The 26,522-nt window shown below is 36.4% G+C and overlaps 1 protein-coding gene across 3 annotated transcripts in view; it reads right to left on the minus strand.

Annotated features, from left to right (window-relative positions):
* The window catches only part of LOC114049731 (serine/threonine-protein kinase MARK1), a 146,674-nt gene that overhangs the window by 72,302 nt on the left and 47,850 nt on the right, over window positions 1-26,522 (minus strand). For all 3 annotated transcript variants that reach the window (XM_027871116.1, XM_027871115.1, XM_027871117.1), the window contains exons 2-3: window positions 18,133-18,336; window positions 16,074-16,127 (exon numbers count right to left, since the gene is read on the minus strand). In XM_027871116.1, coding sequence (XP_027726917.1) covers window positions 16,074-16,127; window positions 18,133-18,336 — 258 coding nt within the window. The remainder of the gene's footprint in view (window positions 1-16,073; window positions 16,128-18,132; window positions 18,337-26,522) is intronic.

Here is a 26,522-nt window from a genome sequence, read left to right on the forward strand (position 1 = left end):
CTTCCTGGTTTAGGTATCAGCATCATATTTTTATCACAAAAGGAATTGTCAGGATTCCTTCTTTGCCTATTTTTCCAGTTTATATAGTATTCAAATTAATTGTTCTTTAAGCGTTAGGTAGAATTCACTTGTGAATCTATCTAATCCTGGTGATTTTTTTTTAGAGTTCATTGAAGACTTGTTTAATTTCTTTTTCTAGATACAGTTAAGGGGCAGTTAGGTGGTGCAGTAGATGGAACACCGGCCCTGGAGTCAGGAGGACCTGAATTCAAATGCGGTCTCAGACACATAATACTCACTAGCTGTGTGACTCTGGACAAGTCACTTAACCCCAACTGCCTAACCCCCCCGCCCCCAAAAAAGATAGTTAATCTAAGCAATTTATATTGTTGTAAATATTCATCCACTTCACTTAGATTGTTAGATTTACTGACATGTAATTGGGCAACACAGTTTCTAATTGCTTTAATTCCATCTTCATTGGTGGTACATTCACTCTTTTCATTTTTGATACAGGATCTCCAATTTGGCATTTAATGGGGGATTTTTAATTTGTTCTTTTTAACCTTGGGCAAGTCACTTAACCCCGATTGCCTCACTAAAAAAAAAAAAAAAAAGATCTTCAGGGAAAAAAAAAAAAAGAAAAGACGCCGTAGACACTAACGCACATGTCCCAAAGGCCTGCTGCTGGCTTGCTGCAGCACAGTACTGCGCTCCACTCTCACCCCAGTGAGACAGACTTTTCCTGCTGACCTTCTAAGTCATCTTGGGCTGGAAAACTGTTTCATCCTAACGTTTGGTTATGTCGCTTCAGAATTCATTTTGATATATTATTTTAATGTTGTTTGGAAGGGAATTTGGGAGAGCTCAGGTGAGTCCCTGCCTTTACTCTACCCAAGGACATTGCCTCATCCCTTTCATCATTTCTTATAGCATAATAGTATTACACTATATACATATACCATAACTTTGCCAGCCCAATTGATGAACACTCCCTCAGTTTATAATTCTTTGACACCATGAAAAGAGGTGCTATATGGATCCATTTCCTCTTTCTTTGAAATTATTGGGGTATAAGCCTGTAAGAGGTATCAGAACAGTAGGGAATGTACAATTTAATAACAGATTTTTGGGCATAGTTTCAAACAGCTTTACACAATGGCTGGATCAGTTCACAGCTCTACCAACCATGCATTAATGTACATGTTTCCCCATAGCCCCTCTGTTTCTCATTTTCCCTTTTTTCCAACTTTGTCAATCTGGTAAGTGTAAAGTGGCACTTGAAAGTTGTTTTAATTTGCATTTATGTATTTATTACTATGATGGAGAAGTTATTCATGTAGCTATTTATAATCTGAATTTCTTTCTCTGAAAAATATAATTTATATCCTTCGATCAATATCAGGTAGGGAATGGTGTATTCTTATAAATCTGAACCAGTTCCCTGTTTACTTTAGAAATAAGATCCTGAATAGAGGAACTTGATATGAAGATTTTTTAAATTTCCCATTCCTATTCTAATTTGAGCTATACTGGACTTTTTTGTGCAAAAACTTTTAAGTTTTATGTAATCAAAATTGCCCATTTTACCTTCTTTGAACCTCTCCTCACTTGATCATGAAATCTTCCCCTATCTGTGGATGTGACAAGTAATTTCTTCCAAGCTTCTCTAAATTGTTGAGGATATCACCATTTATGGCTCAATTATGTTCCCATTTGGAGCTTTTCTTGCTATATGTAGTGAAATATTGGTCTATACCTGGTTTCTGCTAGTCTTCTACTTTTCCCAAAAGTATTTGTCAAATGAAATCTGTCACAACAAATGGGATTTGGGGGGTTATGAAATACTACTATACTGGCTTGCTTCTGTATGTTGTAAAACTAATCTGACTGAACTCTCTATTTCTTACCCAGTAGCAAACTGTTTAAATGGCTATGGCTTTGCAGCATAGTTTGACATCTAATGATGCGCGTGCCTTTCCTCCTCACTTTTTTTTTATTTAATTCCTTTGATATTCCTGATCTTTTGCTCTTCCAGATGAATTTATAATTTACTGTATTATGGTCAGTAAAAGATATATTTAATATTGTTGCTTTTCTGCATTTGTTTATGAGGTTTTCATGCCCTGCTATAATCAATTTTTATGAAGGCACCATGCATAGCTAAGAAATTGGTATACTCCTTTCTGTCCCCGTTCAATATTCTCCAGATCTATGATATTTAACCTTTCTAAAATTTTATTCAGTGCCTTAATTTCTTGTTTATTGTGGACTAGGAGGTATGAGACAGACAAATTAAGGTCCCCCACTACTATTGTTTTAATTTTTTCTCTTGTAACTCATTTTAACTTTTTCTTTAAGAATTAAATGCTTTGCCATTTAATGCATATATGCTTAGTATTGATATTAATTCATCTTTTACCAAATGTAGTTTCCTTGTTTATTTCTTTTAATTAGGCCTGTTTTTGCTTTGTCTGAGATCATGCTTGCAACCCCTGCCTTTTTTATTTCAGCTAAAGCATAATAGATTCTGCTCCAGGCCCTTATTTTAACTATGTGTACCTTTCTGTTTCAAAAGTTTCTTGTAAAAAAATGTATCATTGGGTTCAAGTTTCAAATCCATTCTGTTAACCTCCATTTCATGAGTGAGTTCATTCTATTCATATTCACAACTATGATTAGTGATTATTTCTTTCTCTTCTATTCTCTTATACTTTTCCTTCTCTTTTTTCCTACTTCCCTCTTTAAGAGATTGTTTTATTTCTGGCTAATCTCTCCCATAATCTACATTCTTTCTATTTCTTCCCTATCCTTTAACTTTATTCCTTCCTATTTCCCTCTTGGGTGAAATGCATTTCTGTACTTGACTGTTTGTGTATGTATATTTGTCCTTTCAATAAGTAGTTCAGATGAAAGTGAGGTTCAAGTATCTCATGCTCACCACTTCCACTCCATCTTCCTTTATATAGACCACTACTTGTACATCCCTTTTATATGAGATAATTTCCTACATTCTTCCTCTCCTTTACTCCCTCGCTCAGTGTATTTTTCCTCTCTATCCTTTCCATTTTTCTATTAAAATCAATACTTCAATAACTCAAGTCCTTTTTATTCCAGGACTAGTACTCTATCCACTGTGCCACACAGCTGCCACAGATTAGATAACCAGTAAGGGTCCAAATTCAACACCTACTTCACATCTTTTTCCTGTTATGCCTCACTCTTAAAAGTGTCAGTTTATAAGGAGGTGATAATGATAAAAGCACTGGTAGAATGCTTTCTGACCAATTTCTACCATCTACCTATGGTAGAAATTACCCATATTCTGTGGCCCAATTCAATCTTGCCCTCCCCATGATCCTTCTTTTTTTCCATATGCCATATAATCTCATCTCTAGGTTCATATCTTCCTCTTTCAAGGTGTTAACTGCCTCACTTTTTGGGAAATCCAATTTCCCTTCTCCTAGGCAAGATGCTGTCCACTGAGGAACAACATTCTCTCAGAGGAAGTGATCTCCCTGTTTACCAAATTCCACCCTACCCCCTAAGACTGTTGTTATTGTTTACTCAATCAGTCATATCTGACTCTCTATGACTCCATTTAGAGTTTTCTTGGCAAAGATACTGAGTGGTTTGCCATTTCCTTCTCCAGCTCATTTTTACAGATAAGGGATACTGAGACAAACAGGGTTAAGTGACTTTCCCAGGGTCAAACAGCTAGTAAGTCTCTGAGGCTGGATTTGAACTCAAGTCCTTTTGATTCCAGGACTAGTACTCTATCCACTGTACCACACAAGTGCCACAGATCAGATAACCAGTAAGGTTCCAAACCCCGCCCCCAACCCGGTCCTCCATAGGAGTGTTATTCAGTGGTACTTCTACCAATGAGTTGAGACCTCTCCCTTTCATTTCCTGTTTTAATCCCTCTCTTCTATCACCTCAATTATCCTCCTATAGACTCTCTTCTTGCCAACAAACTATAGAAGTTTCTTTCACTGTTCCTTTATGGACTTGACTAGGATACATCACAATTCCCCTCTGTACTTCACCTCCCCCTCTCCATTTATGTAGCCTCCAAATCTGCAATTTTGTCACATAAAATATACTGTGTTGTGTGTATTTGTGTGTAGGTGTGTGTGTGTGGGTGTTTCAGGCCTGGTCCTTTACTGTCATTTCTCTTTTTTTAAATTTTGCTTTCATCTTTATTCTTTGTGTCCTATATTTATTTTTGACCCCAAAAGATAGTCATTCACTTCTCATTTTTTAAATAATACACAGAGACTGGGTAATTTATTTCATTATTTAGTCTTCCCTTGGCAGTTGTATTCCTTTACCTTTCTTGTGTTTCTGTTGTTTGGAGTGCAAAAGTTGAATATTATACTTTGTTTTCATGAATGCCCCAAATACTTCTTTTTTCCTTTATTAAATAATCTATCTCTTTTCATTAACAATTAGGCAAAGGTTTGCAAGGTATTTGGGTTGTATCTTGTATTCCTTTGCTTTTTGGAATACATATTCCATTCACTTCTGTTATTTTGAGTATAGAATAGTTTGTGCTATTTGAATTTGATTTCCACGGTTTTTTTTTTTTGAAGAGGTCTTTCTCCTTGTTCCTTACAGAATTTGTTCTTGATGAGCTTTTTTTTGGGGGGGGGGGTTCTGTAGACAGTTGGGATCCTTTTAATTTGTACTTTTTCTGTATTCAAAATTTTTAAGCAGTTTTCTTATGTTTATGCAATTTCTTATTTATTGCATAAATAATATGGCTTCAGATGTTAATGCTCTTTCCTTCTCTTCTTCCAGCTTGTCTTCCATCTCAGTGTATTTATTTCCCAAATCTGATGTGCTTGCTTTATATTCTTTAGTGAGAATCATCCCCATGGATTCAAATTCTTCTGTTCTGCTCAATATTCTTGATACAGAAACCATAACTTGACATTTATTCCCTTCATGATTTTCCTTTCTCTTTCTTTTTCTTTTTTTTGGGGGGGGGGGGCAGTGACTGAAAATGTATGTTTCATCTTGTACTTCTGGTTCAACATTGTCAAGGGGTCACATGGGATAAGTCAAATAGGAAACATTTCATCATTGGCCTTTAGGAGTCATAATTGGTCATTACATGGATTAGAAATTTTTAAAAGTTGTTTTCTTTTACATTATTGTGGTCACTGTATACACTGTTTTCTTTGTTCTACTCACTTCACTTTGCATCAGTTCATACAAATCTTATCAGGTTTTTCTTAATCTTTCATATTCATGAATTCTTATTGCATTATAGAGTTCAGTTATATTCAGATGCCAAAATGTATTCATCAATTTTCCAATTACAAAAAGTGGTAATTTAAACATGTTGTATTATGTGATTTCTTTCGTTTTATATTTGACCTTTTGGTATATGTGACTGTTGTCAGTATTCTGGAGCAAACTATATGCATAATTTAGTCAGTTTTTGCCACTGCTTCCTTTTGGAGATGAACCAAAGGCTAGAAAAGATTAAGTGACTCTTTCAATGTCACCCAGGTCCAAGGTCTATTTGACAGAGCTGGTACTTGAATCCAGGTTATGACTCCAAATCCAATGTGAATTCTTTTGCCCCATGCCTCTTCAAATACTTGGAGGTAGCTTACCTTATCCCCTGGATCTTCTTTTTTTCTATTAGCATTTTTTTCTGTCCTTAATGGTTCAAAGGACATTCTCCCTAACCTGTAAAATAAGAACTCTGTCTTTTCTGAGTTTCCTTCCAGGTACAGATCTATGATCCCTTCTAGCATTGTATGACGAGAACTGTTATACTTTCTGAACCCTCTGTTCCTCAGAAAAGATCATGCTAGCAACAAGATGGGAGTGATGCATCAATCACATTTTAATAAGGCAAAGAGAGTACAGAGGAAGACAACAAATGTCTGGCCAAGGAGTAGGGTGGGTGAGGGAGGCAGACAGCAAGAGAAAGAAATGGGGAAGAGAGAAGGGCACATAGAGTCCCTTATGTAATTCTAGATGAAGTTAGGAGTGCTCCTTTCCTTTCTCTTTCTAATCCATTATGAAGCATCCTGTGGTTAATTCCATATTTGGGGAGGATTCCACAGGATTTTGGTTTTTTTTTTTCACTTTTTGGTGAGGAAATCAGGGTTAAGTGACTTGCCCAGGGTCACACAGCTAGTAAGTGTTAAGTGTCTGAGGCTGGATTTGAACTCAGGTCCTCCTGACTCCAAGGCCAGAGCTCTATTCACTGTGCCACCTAGCTGCCCCTTTGATTTGAGTATTTATAGTACTCACAATAACTTCATTGTTCACAATTATTCTTCTAACAATACTGCTGTTACTGTATACAACATTCTCTTGGTTCTGCTCACTTCACTTTTCATTATTTCATGCAAGTCTTTTCATGTTTTTCTAACATCAACCAGCTCATCATTTCTTACAGTGCAGTAGTATTCCATCACAATCATATACCACAACTTGTTCAGCCATTCTCCAGTTGATGGGCTGAATTTCTAGTTCTTCACCAACATAAAGAGAGCTGCTATAAATATTTTAGAAAAATAGGTTCTTTTTTCCTTTTTCCCTGATCAACTTGGGAAACAGACCTAAGAGTGGAATTGCTGTGTCAAAGAGTATAGACAGTTTTGTAACTCTTTGGACATAATTCCAGATTGCTCTCCAAAATGGTTGCTTCAGTTCACAGTTCGACTAACAATGTATTTATGTTCCAATTTTTCCACATCCCCTCCAACATTTGTCACTTTCCCCTTCTGTCATTTTAGCCAATCTGATAGGTGTGAAATGATATCTCAAAGTTGTTTTAGTTTGCATTTCTCTAATCAATAATAAATTAGAGCATTTTTTCACATGACTATATAAAGTTTTGATTTCTTCATCAAAAAATTGCCTGTTCATGTTTTTTGACCATTTATCAACTGGGGAATGACTCATGTTCTTATAAATCTGGAAAAGTTCTCTATATATTTGAGATATGAGACCTTTATCTGAGAAACTATCTCTAAAACTCTCCCCCCCCGCCCCAATTTTCTGCTTTCCTTCTAATCTTGGCTACATTGATTTCATTTGTACAAAATCTTTTTAATTTAATGTAATCAAAATTATCCATTTTACATCTCAATCCTCTCTTTTGTTTACTCATAAATTCTTCTATCCATAAATCTGGTAACGTACTCCATGTTCTTCTAGTTTTCTTGTATCTCTCTTTATATCTAGGTCATGGATCTATTTTGATCTTAGCTTGGAAAATGGTGTAAGACATTGATCTATACCCAATTTTTGCTAAACTGCTTTCCAATTTTCTCAACAATATTTACCTAACAATGCATTCTTATCCCCAAAGCGTAAATCTTTACATTCATCAAATACAAGGCTACTATAATCATTTACTACTGTGTATTGTATGTCTATTCAGGGTTTTGTTTTTCATTCATCATGAATTGCTTCAACTTTCTTTGGCTAGTAGTATTTAGAGAACTTTATAATCATTTTTATGTTTTAATAATCATCCTTCTTTCTAATTTTGGCATATTCTCTATTGATTTGTCTGCTTGTGCTCTAGGTTTTTAATTGAATTTTCTTCCTCTTGAAATCTTTGTTAATTTTAGCTTTTTATCTTCATACTCCTGTGCCACTCACTTTTTGATTTTTCTCCCTTTTCTGAGATCTAGACTGCAACCTTCTTTCAGCCTCCTCCCACTTTGGGGAATTTACTTTTCACTGGCCTTGGTCCCTGCCTCAAGCAACTTCTAAGGGAAAAATCTCCAGCTAGATTTCAGTCCCCTTTCCATGAGGCCCAATGGAGCCATAGTTCTGTCTCTGGCTTTCCATCTCTAGCTGAGCTGGGTCACCATCTATCACATTTTACAGGCTTAGAAGAGGGTATATGGGTATCCTGGGTAAAGTCTCTGCAGTTAGAGATTTCCTAATTCACAGGCTGCCTTAGGCGGAAAGAAAGCCAACTCCCCCTATCCCTCCTACACACACACACACACACACACACACACACACACGCACACACACACTTCACATGAGGAGGCAGAATCAATGTGTGCAGCATGCTGTAATAGTTGAGGAAGGGCAGAAAACGATGGTATATCAACAGAGTCTCTGCCACAGGAGAGAAATCCCTGAATGAGTCCCAAGAATAATCCAAAGGATTAATATGTTCACCTTGCCTGAGAGAGTAAAGTTTGGTGGGAAAATGGTGTTAAGTAAGTCCCGTAATAACGACAGTGCTCCAGTATTAAATAATAAGGCTATCTTCTTTTGGCTTCTTCCTTTCTTGTCCCGGGAATTCAGCAGCAATTTTTCTACCACTAATGCAGAATTCCTCTTTTGGGAAATTTTAAGAGTTAGTAGAGAATGGAAAAAATGTTAAATCCACCATCTTATTGGTGATGTGACCAAAAAAGATTTCATCTTATTTTACTAAGAAAACTAAAGCCATCTGATCCCAATTTGCCTCTTCTCCAATTATCTTCATTGCAAAAACCCTTGACCTCATCTCTCACTCTCTCCTCCCTTCCCCCAGTTTCTGACAAAGAGGTAGCCCTTCTCCATGCCAAAACCAACCCTTCTATTAGTGTCTCATCCCATCCCTTTTTCCATCTTCTCCAGCATCCTGCAAACTCAATTATCCCCTCTATCTCCCTTTTTCCCTATTTCATTTTCCATCTCTATTTCATAAAAAATTGCCTGTCTTCCCCATACTTAAAAAAACCTTCAATAAACCCAAGAATGTTTTCTTATTTTCATTTATATCCTTTGGACCTAGCACTGAGCCTGACACATAGTAGACACTTCACAGATTACTTACTGATTTATTGAAGACTTGTATTTTGAGGAAGAAAACCATTTTTTCTATAATATTATTTACATTATCAATTGCTTAGCCTATAACTGAATTCTTCTAATTTATTGGATCCTGAATTAAAATATAATGCCTGTAAATTCCCCTCTCCCCCTCCAAAAACAACCAGCCTTAAAAAATCACAGAACAAAAGAAAAAAAATAGGAATCTTTAGAATCAAACCTTTTAGCATGAGTATAATATTCTTGGGTCAAAAACTAGTAAAAAACAATTGTGTTTTGCTTCTTTTATTGAATGTATAAAATGGGTTAATTAAAGTACAAGGAAATATTTATATTCTCATGATATAAATAAGATTAGAATCTAGAAAATATGTACTCTTACAAAAATTCTGTAACAATAATTATTTTAAATTTATGCAGTACAGCATTTTCATGAAAGAAAAATTATTGTGGATAATGTACTAGGGTAGGGGAAGTGTTTTATTAAGCAAATATTAATATTCAGCTACTAATTCAATGAATGTTATTGAAAACTATTTTTTTTTCCTTATAAGGATTTTTCTAAAATGCAAAGAAAAAAAACCTCAACTTTGTGGTTTTCCTAATGAAAAGTAACTATGCTAAGAAATAGCAAAATATCACAATAAAACTAAGACATTTTAACCAAGTTATTTTCCCCTCTGTATTACATATAAGTACCAAAAAAGCATGCTTAAGCATTTTTAAAATTTATAGAATTTATAAACTATTTTTAAAAACTGGAAGTAAATAGCAAATCAACATGCTAATTTCTAGGCATGCTGTTTTAACAACATAAAAACTTTTATAAGCTGAATACAAAAACGTTCTGGAACAAATTTTTTTTAAAAAAAAATCATGCCTTTTAGAAGATTAAAACTATTAATGATGCATTTTCAGATAGAGTCAAATAGTTTTTCCATGATTACTACTTTACCCTAACAGTAATATAAAAAGAACACGGTATTCACGACTAATTATATTTTATTTAATTTATATGTTCCTAGTGAATTGAGGCTAATAAAATACTCAAAGAACTCAGAATATTTTTCATGGAAAAGGAAGTCCTTTAATGAATCTTGGCTTTAGTATATATTTATAATCTGAAAACCTACCACTTATTCCAAGCAATATCTCATCTGTGCCTAAGCATTAACAACTTACTTGCAGATCTCAAAAAAAAGTTGGGGCAGGAGACACTAGTTAACTGCTACATAACTTTATGGAAAAATGGTTAATATGGAATAACAAACATGAGTCTCTTACTGACAAATCCTCTTGTATTTTTATATATTTTAATGTTTCTAAAGATTGTTCCTGCTTTTTCCAATGTTACTTTGGATTGAGGCTCAAGGAGATAGAAGTGTTAGCAGGAACATGAGGGCACTCAGCTCCTGTCATTATACCAACTTTTAAGAACAGGAGGTAGAGGCTAGGTAAAGAGAGGCTCATTCTTTTAGCCCCAAATGATCACCTCTTAACAACAGGTGCTCCCTACTTCCTTCAGATATCACTTCTCTACTGTACCTGAAAACTTATTCACAGCTATATTTTCATTAGAGGGGATCAGAAAAATACAGTGGTTATCTCAGGAAAAGAAAAAGGCAAAAAGACTGAACGTTTGATAGAATGGCTCTTGGGGGAGCCTAAAACTAAAGCTATCTAGAAGTTAATGAGAGAATCTAAAATTTTCATAAGTGAAATATATTGTTTTAAATATTCAAATGGTTAACAAATTGTTGCCTTTACCTCACACATAAGTAAACAAAAAAAATGAACAAATTACTACTTATATGCCAAGTCTTATCAACTAAGTTAATATCTCTATTTTAAGCTTATCATTCACTTTAAAAGTTAGCATGACTTCATGCTGCTTCTGGAAAATTTAGCTTAAAATGTCCTAATTAGGCATTTAGTTTAATAACTTTTGCCATCTAGTTATTTTTAGCTGAGAATTTCATGCTTTCTTCCAAATCATGTTTATAAGCCTATCCTAAAAGTACAAAGAATAGGATTAGTTGGCAATTACCAAAGAACAAAAATAAGAAATACAACTTCCTAAGTTTCCATTAACTTAAGGCCAACCCAGGCAAATTTATAACAACATCTTGACAATGCATCAACAGATTACAAATTCACTAATGTCAGAAGCTGACTTTGAGGATTATTTAAGAATGTGGATTCTTAGAACTTTTACAGAAGTGAAGGATTTCCATTTAGCTTCCGTGCTTCTCCAGTGATAAGAAGTACTCTCATCACTTTAAACAGGGTGAAAAGCAAAGAGGGATAAAAATCAAAACGCAATGACAAGAAGGATAAGAACAGGTGATTTAGAATCATATTACCATAACACAGTTCTACTTTTTCCCCTATAGAAATTAAAAGATCTAGAAAGATTAAGAATAGACAAAGGTAAAATTACTCATGGATGCTGTCCTTGCTATATAAAGATACTGCTATTGACCCATCCCCACTTTAAATTAAGTTCTAAGAGTACTAATAAATTTGCACTAACATGGATTCACTCTCTTTCCACTTGCTCTGGTGAAAAACTGATGCTTTTAGACAGCTTGTTAAAGCTGGAGAACAATCCACGGACACACAAACAAGGAAAACTAACAGTATCTGGCAAATTTGACATCTAAATTGCTTCTTGCAGTAATCCAATGTTTTCTGACTCCTTGACTTCAAAATGCAAATTCTTAGTTTCCCTCAAGGCTCAGCTGGAGTGCAAATTTCATTCATTCATTCACTAATTCAACAAACTATTTAATAAAAAGTCAAGAACATCAAGGCAATTTAAAAAAAAGGGAAGGAAGATTCCTTTAGAATACTATTGTGCTATAAGAAATGATGAGTGGGAAGGTTTCAGAAAAACTTAGGGAGATTTATATGAACTGGTGCAAACTAAAGTGAGTAGTAAACCAGGAGAATATCATACAACACAGTAACAGCAATACTGTATGATGATCAACTGTCAATGACTTAGCTACTCTGATCAAGACAATGATCCAAGACAGTTTCAAAGGACTCATGATAAAAAATGCTATTTACCTTCCAGGAAGAGAACTGATGAACTCAGAGGGCAGAATGAAGCATACTTTTTTTTCCACTTTCTTTATGTTTCTTAGGCCTTTTACTGTGGTAGTGGTGGTGTTTTTGCAACATTGCTAATCTAGAAATGTTTTGCATGACTTCACATACATAACTGAAATCATATTGCTTGCCTTCTCAATGGGTGGGGGAGGGTCAGGAGTAAGAGTGGGAATTTGGAACTCAAAATTTTAAAACAACATTGTTAAAAATAAGTAAATAATTTTTAAAAAAATAAGAAAATATGTATGCCTACTGAAACAGCTATAACTGTAACACTTTTTCCTTTAGTTCAAGAACTATTAGGGGGCAGCTAGGTGGTGCAGTGGATAGAACATTGGCCCTGCAGACAGGAGGACCTGAGTGGAAATCTGGCCTCAGACAGTTACTGGCTGTGTGACCTTGAGCAAATCATTTAACCTTGATTGCCCCCTCTACCCAAACCCCCCCCAAAAAGAGAGAAAGACAAAGAAAGAGAACCAGTGATAGGTCTGAGACAGTATCAGCAATACTATACCATCTAGGGTCCTATTTTTGTCTCTATGTGTAATAGAAATAGCCACAAAATGGATTGGCCTCAGAGTCCAACTGTAGTGGTAGCAGCAGGGGCAGCCAATAAGAGTGTGGTCATGGAACATGTGATTGGAAAGATTATCTAGCTGGAAATCAAACCCCTTGGTCTGAGTACCTGGAGCCAACCCAAGCCATGAAATGGTACTATAGCAGAGACAGCAAGGACCTAGACCAGGACCAAGAGGAGAAGAAACTACTTCTGAACGCTGGCAGTCCTCCTAAACAAGATATTCAACAAAGGAGAATCCAACTACCACTGCATGCTTATAGCTCATAGAAATGAACAGGCTCTGATGACCTCCATCTTTGCCAACATAGCCAGCAACATCACTGATATATCAGCAGCATAGTCTCAGAGCATAGAACAGCATGAATACACGGACCAAGTAAGATAATATATGGGCTGTCCTAAGCAGTACCTTGACTCAATTGAAGAAATTGCTGCCACTGCCATCCCTTATCAGCTAGTTCACCGTGTGCTTGCTGACAACCCTGTTCCATTTTCAGATTTCCATCAGGTCTCTAGAATAGCTGCGAATGTCTGTAGTGGACTTTCTAAGATCTACATCAACTCCAAAGAGTAGGTTGTGGTATTTTTTTTGGGGGGGGGGGCTATCAGGACAGTTTCAGAAGATCCCTCCCTTGTACTCCTGCCTGCTCTTCTCTTTCTTTCTTTGTGAGGCAATCAGGGTTAAGTGACTTGCCCTGGGTCACACAGCTAGTGTCAATTGTCTGAGGCCGCATTTGAACTCAGGTCCTTCTGACTCCAAGGCCAGAGCTCTATCCACTGCGCCACCTAGCTGCCCTACCCTATTACTTCTTTCTACTTATATAATAACATAACTTACTAATAATAACACAGGAAGAAGATCTATTAGGAAGAAGGCCATAAGGTGGAGTTCCCAGGAAGTCTCATTGCCATGTGGTGATGGCTAAACACATGGGAAGAGATAGACTCCATGTGGAATGATACTGGAGGGAGGAAGGTTGGGGCAGGGAGACAGAAACATTGGTATGAATATTACTTAGTGATTGATAGGTGGAAGAAATTGGACCTTGACCTTCTTGGCATCACTCTTTCATGCTGGGGCATGAGCTGATGATAAGGATGAATTGGTTATCTCTATTTCTCACACACAGTTTTTACATGTTTGATCCTTTAATTTTATTTGTTTTGGCCTCCTACCCTCCATCTATCAAAAAAAAAAAAACATAGTACAGACACTTAAAAAAATCACCAAGACCAAAATCCACCAAATAAAGCAGACTTTCGTTTTTTTTTCTTTTCTTTTTTTTTTTAAGACAATTGGGGTTAAGTGACTTGCCCAGGGTCACACAGCTAGTAAGTGTCAAGTGTTTGGTCTGAGGCCGGGTTTGAACTCAGGTCCTACCTGACTCCAGGGCCGGTGCTCTATCATTCCGCCACCTAGCTGCCCCCTAGACTTTCCTTTTTACCATGCCTTTATTATTTAAAATTTAAGAGAAAACACTAATACATGCTTATTTAGACTAGAAATACTTTGTAATGTTTATTGGAAATTATAAGTTTCCTAACGGAAATCACTTGTGAAAACAATTTTTTGGCTTCTAGTCCCTCAAGACATATAGGATGACTGTCATTAAGAAGCTAAATCTTTCTCTGTGTTCATACATTTCAGCAATGTGCACAAATGTAACCATAGTATACAGTCTTAGGAACATGCCTGGGTAAGGATAGGATAATGGCCAACAAACAGGTACAACCAGATATTCTCTATGTTATGAATCTGCTGCTACAACAGATCTGAGCTGGTTCTAAAACTGCATTAGCTGACAGCCAGTCTACTTCAGCTAAGTAATCTGCTATTTAAATCAAGAAAAACACATAATTCAAGAAGGACATAGACTTAAGTTCCTCTTTGTAGAATCAGTGTATACTCACTTTCATAGAGGGAAAACTAAAGTAAAATAATCACGTTTTTATTGATCAGAAGTTTTATATTTAAAAATCAATGTGAGTTAAGACTGTAGTCTTAAAAAACATATAGAATAGAAACTATATGGCATTTTACAGAACTGGAAAGCTCTAAAAACTGGCATATTTGACCAGTTCCAAAACAAATCTTTAGTTTAATAATCATAATAAAGAAGGAAACAGCTGAACACATCTTCCCCAACAAAATGTAAACATTTTGAAGGCAAGCATAAGCATAGCTTTATTTTTGTTTTGCAAAACTCAGTGCCTAGAACAGAGCCTGGCATGTTGTAAAAATCTGATAAATGCTTGCTGATTTATATGATTTCCTAGGATAAAATTCTCTTTGCTTTAGAAGGCCAAAGCCTATTCTTATCACATTTACTTATGTGGTAACTTTCTTCCTATTATATTTTGAAAAGCACTGCTAAGAGGTGATAAACATTTTGCTTTTATCTGCAAAATTTTGCTATAAATATCAAATACCTTACTTTCAAAGTTGCATGTTTATTTTGAAGTAATGTAGTTTTTGTGTTTGAGAATGTTTTCAGGCTTTGAAAATTCACAGTACAATGATAAGTGGCATTTGTTTGCTCCAGCAGTCTTTCTTGCTTTTCTTCCCACTCTGCCTTTCCTACTTTTAATTATATATTGTACTTCAAAGGGATTTAGTAAGTCTTGGCTTCAGAATATAGACTATTAGCTGACCATATCAATACCACAATGACTATTTGGAACTATGGGAATTAACTCTCAACTATATATTTGACTATCAAATATTTCCAATTTCTAAACGTACCAAGTAACAAAATCTTTGCTATAGTTAACTTTCATATCATTTGGGTATTTGAACAGTAGATAAAAAATAATAAATCTGGCTACTCTCTGCTTTCAAATTCTAGCTATGTCACTTTCTACCTATGTGACCCTGTCCAAATTACTTACCTTCTCTGGGACTCAATTATCTCATCTATAAAAAGAACAGAGGTTGTACTGGATAACCTCTGAAGTCCCTTGCAGCTCAAATTTTTTTTTACTTCATGATCCTATATTTCTAATAATGATTTGATAAGTAATTTATTGTTAAATACAGATAATAAACTCTTCTTCCATTTCTGACATTCTAAAACTTGAGTGTGCCATAAACTTGTGCTTTTGTCTACCCTTTCTCTAACTCTTCTTGGTTCTTTCCCCAGATTCATTTTTGTACAGTTGCTGATAGCAACTACTTTCAAGTGGGTAGAGATCCAGAGGGCTGCCCCTTGGCCTAGTGGCTTGTACATATATACCCTTCCTCAACCGTCTAACTTACCTTTCACGGTATTTTTAATATAGTAATTTTTGATGACTATTAGTGCAAATATTAGAGGTTCCCCGTTTCAAAGCCATCTTGTTTTAAGGATGTAGCTGATATTTAGATTTAGCCTATATTCAGTCCAATACAGTGTATTTTAAAGAAATTACATTTATACAACTTTTTGCATATAATTTGTGTATTCCAGAGTATCCCCAATCAGAAATAGAGACTGAGAACTTAAGACAGTATAATGCATTTAAACAATATCTTAAAACTACCTCCTATATTCTATTTACCAACATTTTAAAGTAAATAAACATTTACCTTTTGTAGACTGGTAGGATTTAGCTGAGTTTTATCTATTATTTTTACTGCAACCTGAAAAAGAAAATCATGCAATTCTTTACGAGACTTTTAACTTTTCCATTTTTTCCCCAATGACACAAATATTTATTTTTTAAATGCCTAACCCAAGACTTCAAAAATAAGACTGTATCGGCGGCTTCTTTCTTTGTCTAGGTCAGTAGTTCTCATACTGTGGCCCCCTGGACATTTATGTTATTACAAAAGAATCTAGGAATTCATATGTGCAGCAAACATTGTTTTGAGCTTTATCATAAAAAATACGCAAAATTAAAATATTTATTAAACACTTACTATGTGCCAGGCACTGTTATGTGAAAAGTACATAAAGGTAAAAACAAACAGTCCCTATCTTCAAGGAGCTCACATGCCACCTACTAAATTCACTAAATAAACAACATGTTTTCCACAGAATAAACAATGCCTCACAATGTATTTATTAACATTTTTAAATGTATATATAGATGCTTTGTGATTCATAAAATATTAATTCACTTAAGAGCATTACTAATTAATGTTTTGTCATCATATTGTTTTTTAATTAACCAAGAGATACCAACAGTACTGATGAGGCTGACTTCTCCCCAGCAACAACGAGAGCCTTGCCTAAAACTAAATCTGCCCGAGACAGGGGGCTCTATGTGTTGACAAGAAAACCTTGTTATTTTCTGTGTGTACGTGACTGATATCCTTGAATATTGCAAGCTAAGTTACCATATCCCTGAACTGTTTTGTAAAATACCCAACACACCTGCTTCCCCTTTCCTGCCTCCCCTTACACACCATACCTGCTTCCCCCTTCCTGATATCTTTCCTTGTGGTTAACTATTCATGTAGGAGCATTGCACCCCCCCCCCAAGCTGAGTGCCCAAAACTTGCGTAGAAAAGCAAGCCTCCATCTTTTCTCAAACTGCTAGTACTCTTAGGAACTAGCTCGCTGATTTTGCATCAATAAAGCCCTCTTGACTGGGAGAACATCTGCCCCCTGAATTCTTTCTGGACAACCCAACTTTGAACCTCATCTACCTCATCAGTACCAATTATTACTGAGAGAAGGAATACAAAATATTTTACTTTAGGAAGGGATTCTCATACATGAAAAGATTGTAAACCACTGAATTAGGTGCAAAATTATCCATTAAGCTCTAATAACTTGGTTTCAAAATGTATAAAATTAATATTTGGCCATTCCAAACCCATGTGTAATTTGGAATCAATGGAATCTGGCATTTGGTTTTTAATTTCTGTCTTTTGGATGAAAACCATCCTGAATCTTAATGTTTGACCATATTCTTGGTAACTAACAATTACTTTTATGATTATAAATTTTCAACAGGATCCTGAATATTAATCCAATAAGGTTATCATTTGGGATGTCAAGCTTATTTATATGACATGATTACATAACAGTATTGATAAAATTATTAAGATGAAAAACATGATGATAATACAGGCAATGAGAAAAACAAAAATTTAAACCTTTTTACAAGTGAGGTTTTTACAATTTACAAATCTTCAAAATATTATATATTATTTAACCTTACAAATGGAATAAAGTTTACATCCCAGATTTTTATAATTTCAAAAGAAATTTTAAATCTAATTATACTAAATAGGAAAAATATACTCATTTTAAAAAGACTGACTAGCAGTCTCTAACAGATCAAGGAAGTAAGCTTATTCAGCACTTAAAACTTCAATCTGCTGCTTAAGCAACAGCTAATGGATGGAAATTACCCAGGGTGTACTCCAGTCCAAAAAGGCAGAAAGAAGCACTCTTAACTGCAGCCTTAACCAACAAGAATGGACAGGAGCTGGTATAAAGTCTAACAATGGTTTAAGCAACAAGAGCAAGGGATGGCAGAATCCCTAGTATGTAAGTAGATATGAAATAAGAGAACTTCCCCCTCCTCCCCACTTACAATCAAAAGGTCAACTTTCTCCAACAATAAGAAAACTTCTTAAAGAGAGTTTTTAAAGGTCTATGGAAATATATTAAAGTCTTAAAACTGAAACTTACCTCTCTACCAGTAAGAACATGTCTTGCCAATTTCACTTTGGCAAAATTTCCCTTCCCTATTGTTTTTAGCAAACGATAATTTCCAATGTGAGGCTGTTCATCTGTAGCAGATGTAATGGAATTTCTACACCGTGGTATGTTTTGTCGACTACTTGATTTGGTAGGCTGGATATGTGGTTCAGTGTATCCATCAACAGATGTATTCTATGAAAAAAAGGTACAAGATTTTATGTTAATCATTTAATGACACTAAAAAAATAGATATAGCACTACTCCTAAAGACCCAGTTTAACCCATACTTAGACTTTATTTCTTATCTTGGAGAATGTGGCATATAAAGAATACCTGTGTTTAAGAGGTCATGGACATAGTATCAAGGTCATTTTTGTTTCTGGTCCTCATTACTTACATTCAGGGTATGTCTCATATTCTGACCCCAAACATTCTCTCTCTCTCTCTGCATTCCTGGATCCTATTTCCAGGTTCTCCTGCTTAAATTCTGTACCCTGGTCTCTGTAGCTTTGTTCCTCAGGTTATCAGCTTGGTATTCTGACGTCTTCTGTTTGATCACACTAGCCTATAAGGCCTTTATCTATGTATCTAGTTCCTTCCTCCTTGCACTTTTAGATCTGTCCTGTTAATTAGGCAGCTGAGCTACTTCTCTCCCCCTGTGTTCATTCCTCTAGACGATAAATTCTGCTTCTCCACTTGAACTAAGATCATAGATCCTAGAAGGCATCAGAGACCATCTTACCAAAGAGCCTCATTTTACAGGTGAGGAAACTAAGGCCCAGGAAAGTAAAGTGACTTCTCCATTATTACATAGTCATAAGCATCAGCGTCAGAATTCGAACCCACGTCCTCTGGCTCTAGAATTGGTCCATCTTTCCACTGTATCCAGGCTAATCTGCCAGTAGTACCGGTGTTCCCATTCCTACGCTAGCAGATCTCTTTTCTGGTCCACCCTGAATATTTGTAATAGCCTTCCACTGCAACAGCTTCATTAGTCTGGGCCAGGCCTATTCTGTTGCCAATCAAGTCCTCGGAGCTTTTACTGTATCACTAGTATATATGTGTCACTAATGATACAATGCTACACTGTACCATATATCTGGGCAACGAGGAGAAAACTTGTAAAGCACATCATTTAGCAAATTCTAGAATAGAGGTTCTTAACCTGGGGCGCACAGAACACCAAGGCACCTGTGGCCAGACTTCAGGGGGTCCGTGAACCTGGATGGGAAAAACACATCTTAATTTTCACTAGCCTCTAACTGAAATTTATCCTGTCCTTCAATCATTTAAAAAAATATTCCATAAAGGGCTTCTAATCTTCATCGGAATACCCCTGGCATCTAATCATTTAAAAAAATATTCCGTAAAGGGCTTCTAATCTTCATCAGAATACCACTGGCATCTACGACACAAAAAGAGAGTAAGAACTCCTATTCTACACAGAACATTCAAATCTTACATGAGAGATAGCTATACCTTCAGATCCTCTAAAACTGAAGTGAATAAAAAACCAGTAGTGTAGGAAGTAGAATCAAGAGTTGGAAGAGACCCTAGACTATTACATGACTATAATACTGAGCCCTCAACTTCTTGGAAGCATTCTTGCTCACCTAAACACATTATGCCCTACTATAGTGGTTAGCACGGCTTGTCACAAAAGAAAAACTTAAAAATCTTTTTTCATTCATTCACTTACAAATGAGGAAATGGAGGCCCACAGAGGTGAAGAGGTGGGGGGTGGGGTGGCTTGCTCAAGGTTGCACAGGCAGGAAGAAGAACTGAGAATTAAACCTCTAATTGCAAATCCATCACTCTTTCCACTATACCACACTGCCTCCAGGACATTTAATTGGTTATCTAACAATCGATCAATCAACAAACATCTATTAAGCACCTACGATGTGCCAGGTGCTGAGGACACAAATATAAAGAATGAAACAATTCCTATTCAGAAGGAGCAAGAAGACAGGCACATATAAGTATATACAGAATAAATATAAAGAGAAGAAACATAAACAGATAAAAAGAAGTTTATGGAGTGCACTAGCACTAGCACTTGTGGGGATTAGCAAACATTCTCACAGAAGGGGATGTTTGAGTTATGTCTAGAAAAAAGAGAGGTATTCTAAGAAGCAGAGAAACAGAACACTACATTCTTTGTTCCCTTACTTTACAATCAAATAAGTAGTTTCTAGGATTAATTTAATTTTGTACCAAATCAGATATTTTTACCACCAAAGAGCAGAATATGGAATCTAAAGGTAAACTGTTCTGAATGATGACCCAAAAGGGCTCTTGGATTTAGCACAAGTTATATAAAGACCCATGGGAAAAAACACGCCACTATTTCCAGTCCATCCCACTACCACTCCTTTCCTTAAAAAGGATAATAAAAAATCTATCTTCCTCCACTAGAGATTTACTTGGTTTAAAAAAAGAAAATCTGGGAGAAGAATTCTCAAAACTGTAAGGCCATTTAGTTGTTGCAAGAGGTTAATGACCAAAAAGTTAGCTACAAGATAATTAGCCTTTTTGGCCATACAGAATCATGAAACAAGCTACTAAGGAAGGGATGGAAGGACTGTGATAAACAGAGGGGGTGTCCACATTATAGCTGAAACCACAGATTCTGGAAATATGGAAATGTATATGCGCACATATACTCATATATAAACACTTAGTATATATGTTTGGCGAAAACATTTGGGGGGGGGGGTGGCTTGAATTTCTTGAAATCTAGAACTGCTACAGCCAGGAACATGCTGCATATTCAGTAGTAATGTGAAGCTGCAAGAAGAAAATTTGGGCTTGACATAAGGAAAAACCTTTCTAACAATAAAAACTACCCAGTGGTAGACTGGACTGTCTTGGGTGGTAGCTTGGGTGGCTGTCCTTTAATGGAGGGTTACAAAAACAATGCCTGGATGAGTGACCACCTGTGGTACATTTGGAGAAGGGGTTTTTATACTGTTGTAGAGAAATTCTTTTCAGGCACGGTTTGAACTACAGAACTTCTAAGCATCCTTCTAACCCAGATCCTGTTACTCCATGAAAATGAAGGACAAGAATAAATTTATTCACAAGAGCTGAATTATTCAACCCATAGTCTTTGAATTCTAAGGGAACTTTAGAGATCATATTTGGCTATATTGCTTTGTACATCTAGTCTGAAAAATCTGATATAAAAGGCTGTTCAGATATAAAATTAAGTGCCTTAGGTGTTAGTAGAATAAAAGGGAGCTCACTGTGCTAGAATCATAGAAATGTCTATCTCGGAGTAGAAGAGACCTCAGAAATCATCAATCCTTTATTTTACAGATGAGGGAAATGGAGCCGACAGAGAGGTTAAGTGACTTGCTCAAGGTAGTGTATATAGATCATAAGAATTAGAGGTGGGATTTGAACCCAGTTTGTATGACTCCTTATAGGGACTGTGTCTAGAAGTCAATAAAAGCGATAAGAATGTGTAATTTTTCAAGAGCTTTAAGATTGTATTTATTCTTCAATACAAAGATCTGCAGTTTTGTCAGTGCTGGCACTCATTCCACTAATATGGATTATACCAGTCTTTGGTGATGGTCTCTGAGAGTTGATGTGGTTAAAGAATTTACATTTTGAAATAATTATGATGGAACTTTAAAAATGTGAATTAAGGATACTAATTAAGAATCTGATTAAAGATTAGTTTGAGGCCTGGCTTTGCCATTCACTAGTTGTGTAACTGAAGTCAAGTCACTTAACCATAACTCAAAATGATGAAATATCACGAGGATTAAATGAGATAATACATATCTGGACAATTCTTTTTACCTAGACCATATCATAGAACATCACTTCATAGTGAGGAAGAAGGGACTTCTAAGGCCATCATATCATCTACCTCAATCTCAAACTGGAAATTAGAACATTTGCTCTTCTCCAGCCAAATACATCACTGAGAGCGACTTAAAAAGTCACATACACCAGTTCTTCTTGTACTCGATATAGTTTATTTGGGCCAAGTAATTTGAATTTATCACGGGTGACTAAATTCTTTCTTAATATTGCCATACTGGTGGTAGGTTATCAACTCCCTATTAGCCACTTTTACACTGTTATTTCCAGTACAAGGTCACTATCTTTGTCTGGGAAAACAGAAGTATTCCTAATTTTCCTCTTTCATAAAACCAGACAACTTTTCTTCATTCCAGCCTATTCCTTTCCTCTACATCAGTCACCTGTTTGTTATGAGATACAGTAAGACACAATGAACATTATTCTTAACAGAAAAGGGATCAAGGGATCTGATTAGAGCATGAGAGCTCCATAAATTTCATCAAGTTTTTTTTAACAAAGACATTCTCTTGATCATAACTCAGTAGTATCATAAGAAATGGTAAATGAAAAAAGAGCGATAGATCTGGAGTAAGATGACCTGGATTCAAATATTGCCTCTGATATTTAACTACCTAACCATGGGCAACTCACTTAACTTCTCTGGGCCTTCAGTTTCCTCATCTGTAAAATGAAAGGGTTGGGCTAGGAAGCCTCTAAGGTCTCCTTCAGCTCTAGATCTATAATTCTATGATCTCTAATTTCACAGCTCTGACTTTTCTGTTTAACCTTATCACTCAACTGAAACTGCTCTCCCCAAATAACAATGACCTCTTAATTGTCAAATATCATCATCTTTTCTGAGTACTAATTGTTCTCAATCTATCTGCTGCACTGACATTACTGACTCCAGTCTCTCCCTAGATCTTCTCTGAGTTTTCACGACCCTATTACTCCTGGTTTGCTTCCCATCTTTCTGACTGTTCCATCTCAGTATCCTTTGCTGGCTCAACAGGTCCCCTAACTGTGGGTATTCTCCAACGTTTTGTCCTGGGCCCCCTGCTCTTCTATATTCTCTTGGTAATCCCATCTTCAATGCAGATAACTCACAGATCTACATACCCAGGGGCAGTCTCACCCCAAACTTCAGTCCCAGATCACCAACTGCTTATTGGACATTTCAAACTGGGTATCCTGGAGACATATTAAACTCATCATGTCTGAAACTTAAGTCTTTACCCTTCACCTTAAACACTCCCCTCTTCCAAACTTCTCTATTTCTGTCAAAGAGACCACCATCCTTCCAGTGTCTCAGGTTCTGAGATGGCATTGTCCTGGACTCCTCACTCTCCCTCACTATATAAGCTAGTCAATTGCCAGATTTTTGCCATTTCTACCTTCATAGCATCTCCTGTATCCAACCCCTTCTTCCTACACACCCAGCTACCACCTTAGTTCAGGCCCTCATGACCCTTCGCATTAGATTACTGCAACAGCCTTCTAATTAGTCTCCTTGCCTCCAGATTCTTCCTCTTTCCAGCCTATCCTTTACATAGCTGCCAAATAATTTTCCTTAAATGCATTCTGACCATGTTACTCTCTTACTCACCCAATTTCAGTAGTGTCCTATTGCCTCTAAAATAAAATATAAACCCCTCTTTTCACTTCTAAAACTTTCAACAGTCTGGACTCACCCTTATCCTTCCAGCCTCATGGAATTCTACCTCGTTCTACCTCGTGCATTCAGCAATCCACCCACACTGACCTCCTTTATCTTCCTAACTTACAACATTCTGCTTTCCATCTCTATGCCTTTGCATCGACTTCCCCATATCGGGGCTCTCTTTTTACTTCCACTTCATAAAGTATTTTTCTTCCTTTCAGATGCAGCTCAAGCACCCTTTCTGCATGGTGCCCACAGTCAGTGCTCTCCATCACGAACAACCTTGTATTTAACTACTTTGTACATATATGGATTTGTTAACTTTATATTTATACTGTATATCTTTTAGATGCGTTTGTTGTTGGGATGTGAGTAGGGATTATTTCATTCTTTGTACTTGTATACTTAATACTTCATACAGTACCTGGCACATAATAGGAGCTTAATAAATACTTCTTGAACAAGTGATTGATTCTCAGTTATTACCCCACCTGCCTCTGACAGTGGTTCCAGAGTGACTTTAGAGAAAAAGATCTAGACCTTTTCCATATATATATGTATATGTATGTGTATATATATATATAAAAATTGGGGGGGGGGGTTGGCAATGAGGTTAAGTGACTTGCCCAGGGTCACACAGCTAGTGAGTGTTATGTTTCTGAGGCCAGATTTGGACTCAGGTCCTCCTGACTCCAGGGCCAGTGCTCTATCCACTGAGCCACCTAGCTGCCCCTCCCCAATATATTTTTGAAACCCTTTTGTTATCCATAGCTTCCCACAGCAGCCTCTGAGTTGAGTTCTCTTAATTTTTTTTTTAAACAGGACTGTGTCATGTTCTTATATTCATCTCCTGGTACTTGCCTTATTTTCAATCTTCTTTTCCTGTCTTTGTAAAATCTAAATTGTTTGGAAAATTTTCTGTTTCTCTACACTAGTCTCTTCAGATAACGTGTTTTTCTTCCTCATTGGAATTATTTCCCTTTGTGTCATCAGAATTTAACTGTTGAGAAACATTTCCCTTCCCTCCCTCCCCTCTCAGGTTACTTCTCCTGTCCACTTATCCTTTTTTCAAAACCAGCCTTGGGAGTATGTCAGACTATGTTCAGCTTTCCTTCTATCACAAAAATTGTATAGTGATCACTTCAATCTCTCCAAAATGTTTCCCTTATTTCTACCCTAGCAACCAGTCCTTCCCTGTTAGTGAGAAGCAAATCCAATAAAGAATTTCCTTTATTTTGGTTCTACATTTTGAAAAATGAAATTATTAAAAAGGCAAATGAAAAAGTTATTGGCTGTTCTGCTTTTGGCATAGAAAAGAATTCTAGTAGATATGTGGATAATTGAAATCACTCATTGCTAGGCTTATGATCTATTTTTAGACACTCTGCACTTGGCTTATGATCTATTTCCCAAACTTCTCATATATCTTCTCTTTTTGTCCAAGTGGATGGTAATATACTCCAAAGACAAAATCACTTCTGTTCCTCCCTCCACTGATCTTCACCCAAATGTTATCTACAATGCTTCCTTTTTCTGGTTCTTGGATTTCTCTGCATCAGTATATCATAATGTAGAGCGCTGCTCCTCCCGAGTTTCTTTTGAGTAAATTCTCGCCTTTCAGGGCTATATTAGGTCTCCTCCCCACCAAGTCCCAGTGCTTCCTATTAGGTCACATTTGGCTCCCTACGTTAGTACAGCTAGTTACTACTGCTTGTTGCTTTAACCTTGGGCATTTGTATATACACATCTGAGGCCATGGGCTTTACTACTGATGCTTTTCCTGGCTTTTTGTCTCCAACTTGCAGGTATTTCAGCAGCTCTTCTGTCTTCATTATAGCTATTATCTATGATAGCTAGTTTAGTGGATAAACACAGGAAGTTTCCTCTTTGAGCCTTTTGATGAGATGTTTACTGTTTAATCAATTTCTGTTTCAGAAGGTCCAAAAGGATCCTGGGCTACTTTTATTCTTTTAGCAGTCTTCTTCCACCTCTCCCTCTACTCCAATGAACTGAACCCCTAAGTGAGGGGCATTGGCACAAGAGACACTAAGAGAGCTAAGATCTCTGCCCCAAAGAAGCTTTCAGTCTAGCTGAGGACACAAGAATGAATGCATGAACAAGCATGTGTTAGTGCCTACTATATTCCAGACCTCAGAAGCTATCTAGTCCAGGACTTCTTAAAATTTTTCCACTTGCAACCCCTTCAGCACTTCTTAAACTGTGGGTTGACACCCCATATGGGATAGAGATCCATAGTTTAAGAAGTGATGATTCCCAGTCCAACCCCTCATTTTACAGATGAGGAAATGAAGAATCAGACTTTAAATCAATTCCCCAAGGTCAAACAGATTATAAATGTCAGAGGTAGGATTTGAACCCAAGTTTTCCTGACTCCAAATCCAGCAATATAAAACCAGCTAAATATAATAGTTTAGGTGAGTTTTCATTTACTCAACTCATTAATCAGGATAGCTCAGCTTCAAGGAATGTGCCAAAGTTTTCATTTAAATTTGTTTGTTTTGAGAGGGGAAGAAACCTGACCTGTAATTTCTCTGATATAGAAATTTCCTCTACCAATGCAGATCTTCAGCAGTTCAGTAATTTATAGCCTCAGAGGTCTGCTGGGGCACTCACAGATTAAGTGACTTGCCCAGGAAAACACAATTGGACCCAGGCCTTCTGGACTCTGAAACCCAATTCTCTTGCCTCTGTATATTTAGATTACTTATATTTAATGTACATTAAGATACACACACACACGAATACCAGTAGCATTTTCAAATGAATCATACATATAACTGACATAAATGTGTCACTTTTTCTTTCATGTGAAATAAAGTGACCTTTCCCTTCCTCCTAGTCTTTTACCTAAAATAAAAAGTCATGTTTTCTACAGCTT

Source organism: Vombatus ursinus, unplaced genomic scaffold, assembly GCF_900497805.2.
Source record: "Vombatus ursinus unplaced genomic scaffold, bare-nosed wombat genome assembly UNPS02014798.1, whole genome shotgun sequence".
Taxonomy (NCBI): Eukaryota; Metazoa; Chordata; class Mammalia; order Diprotodontia; family Vombatidae; genus Vombatus; species Vombatus ursinus.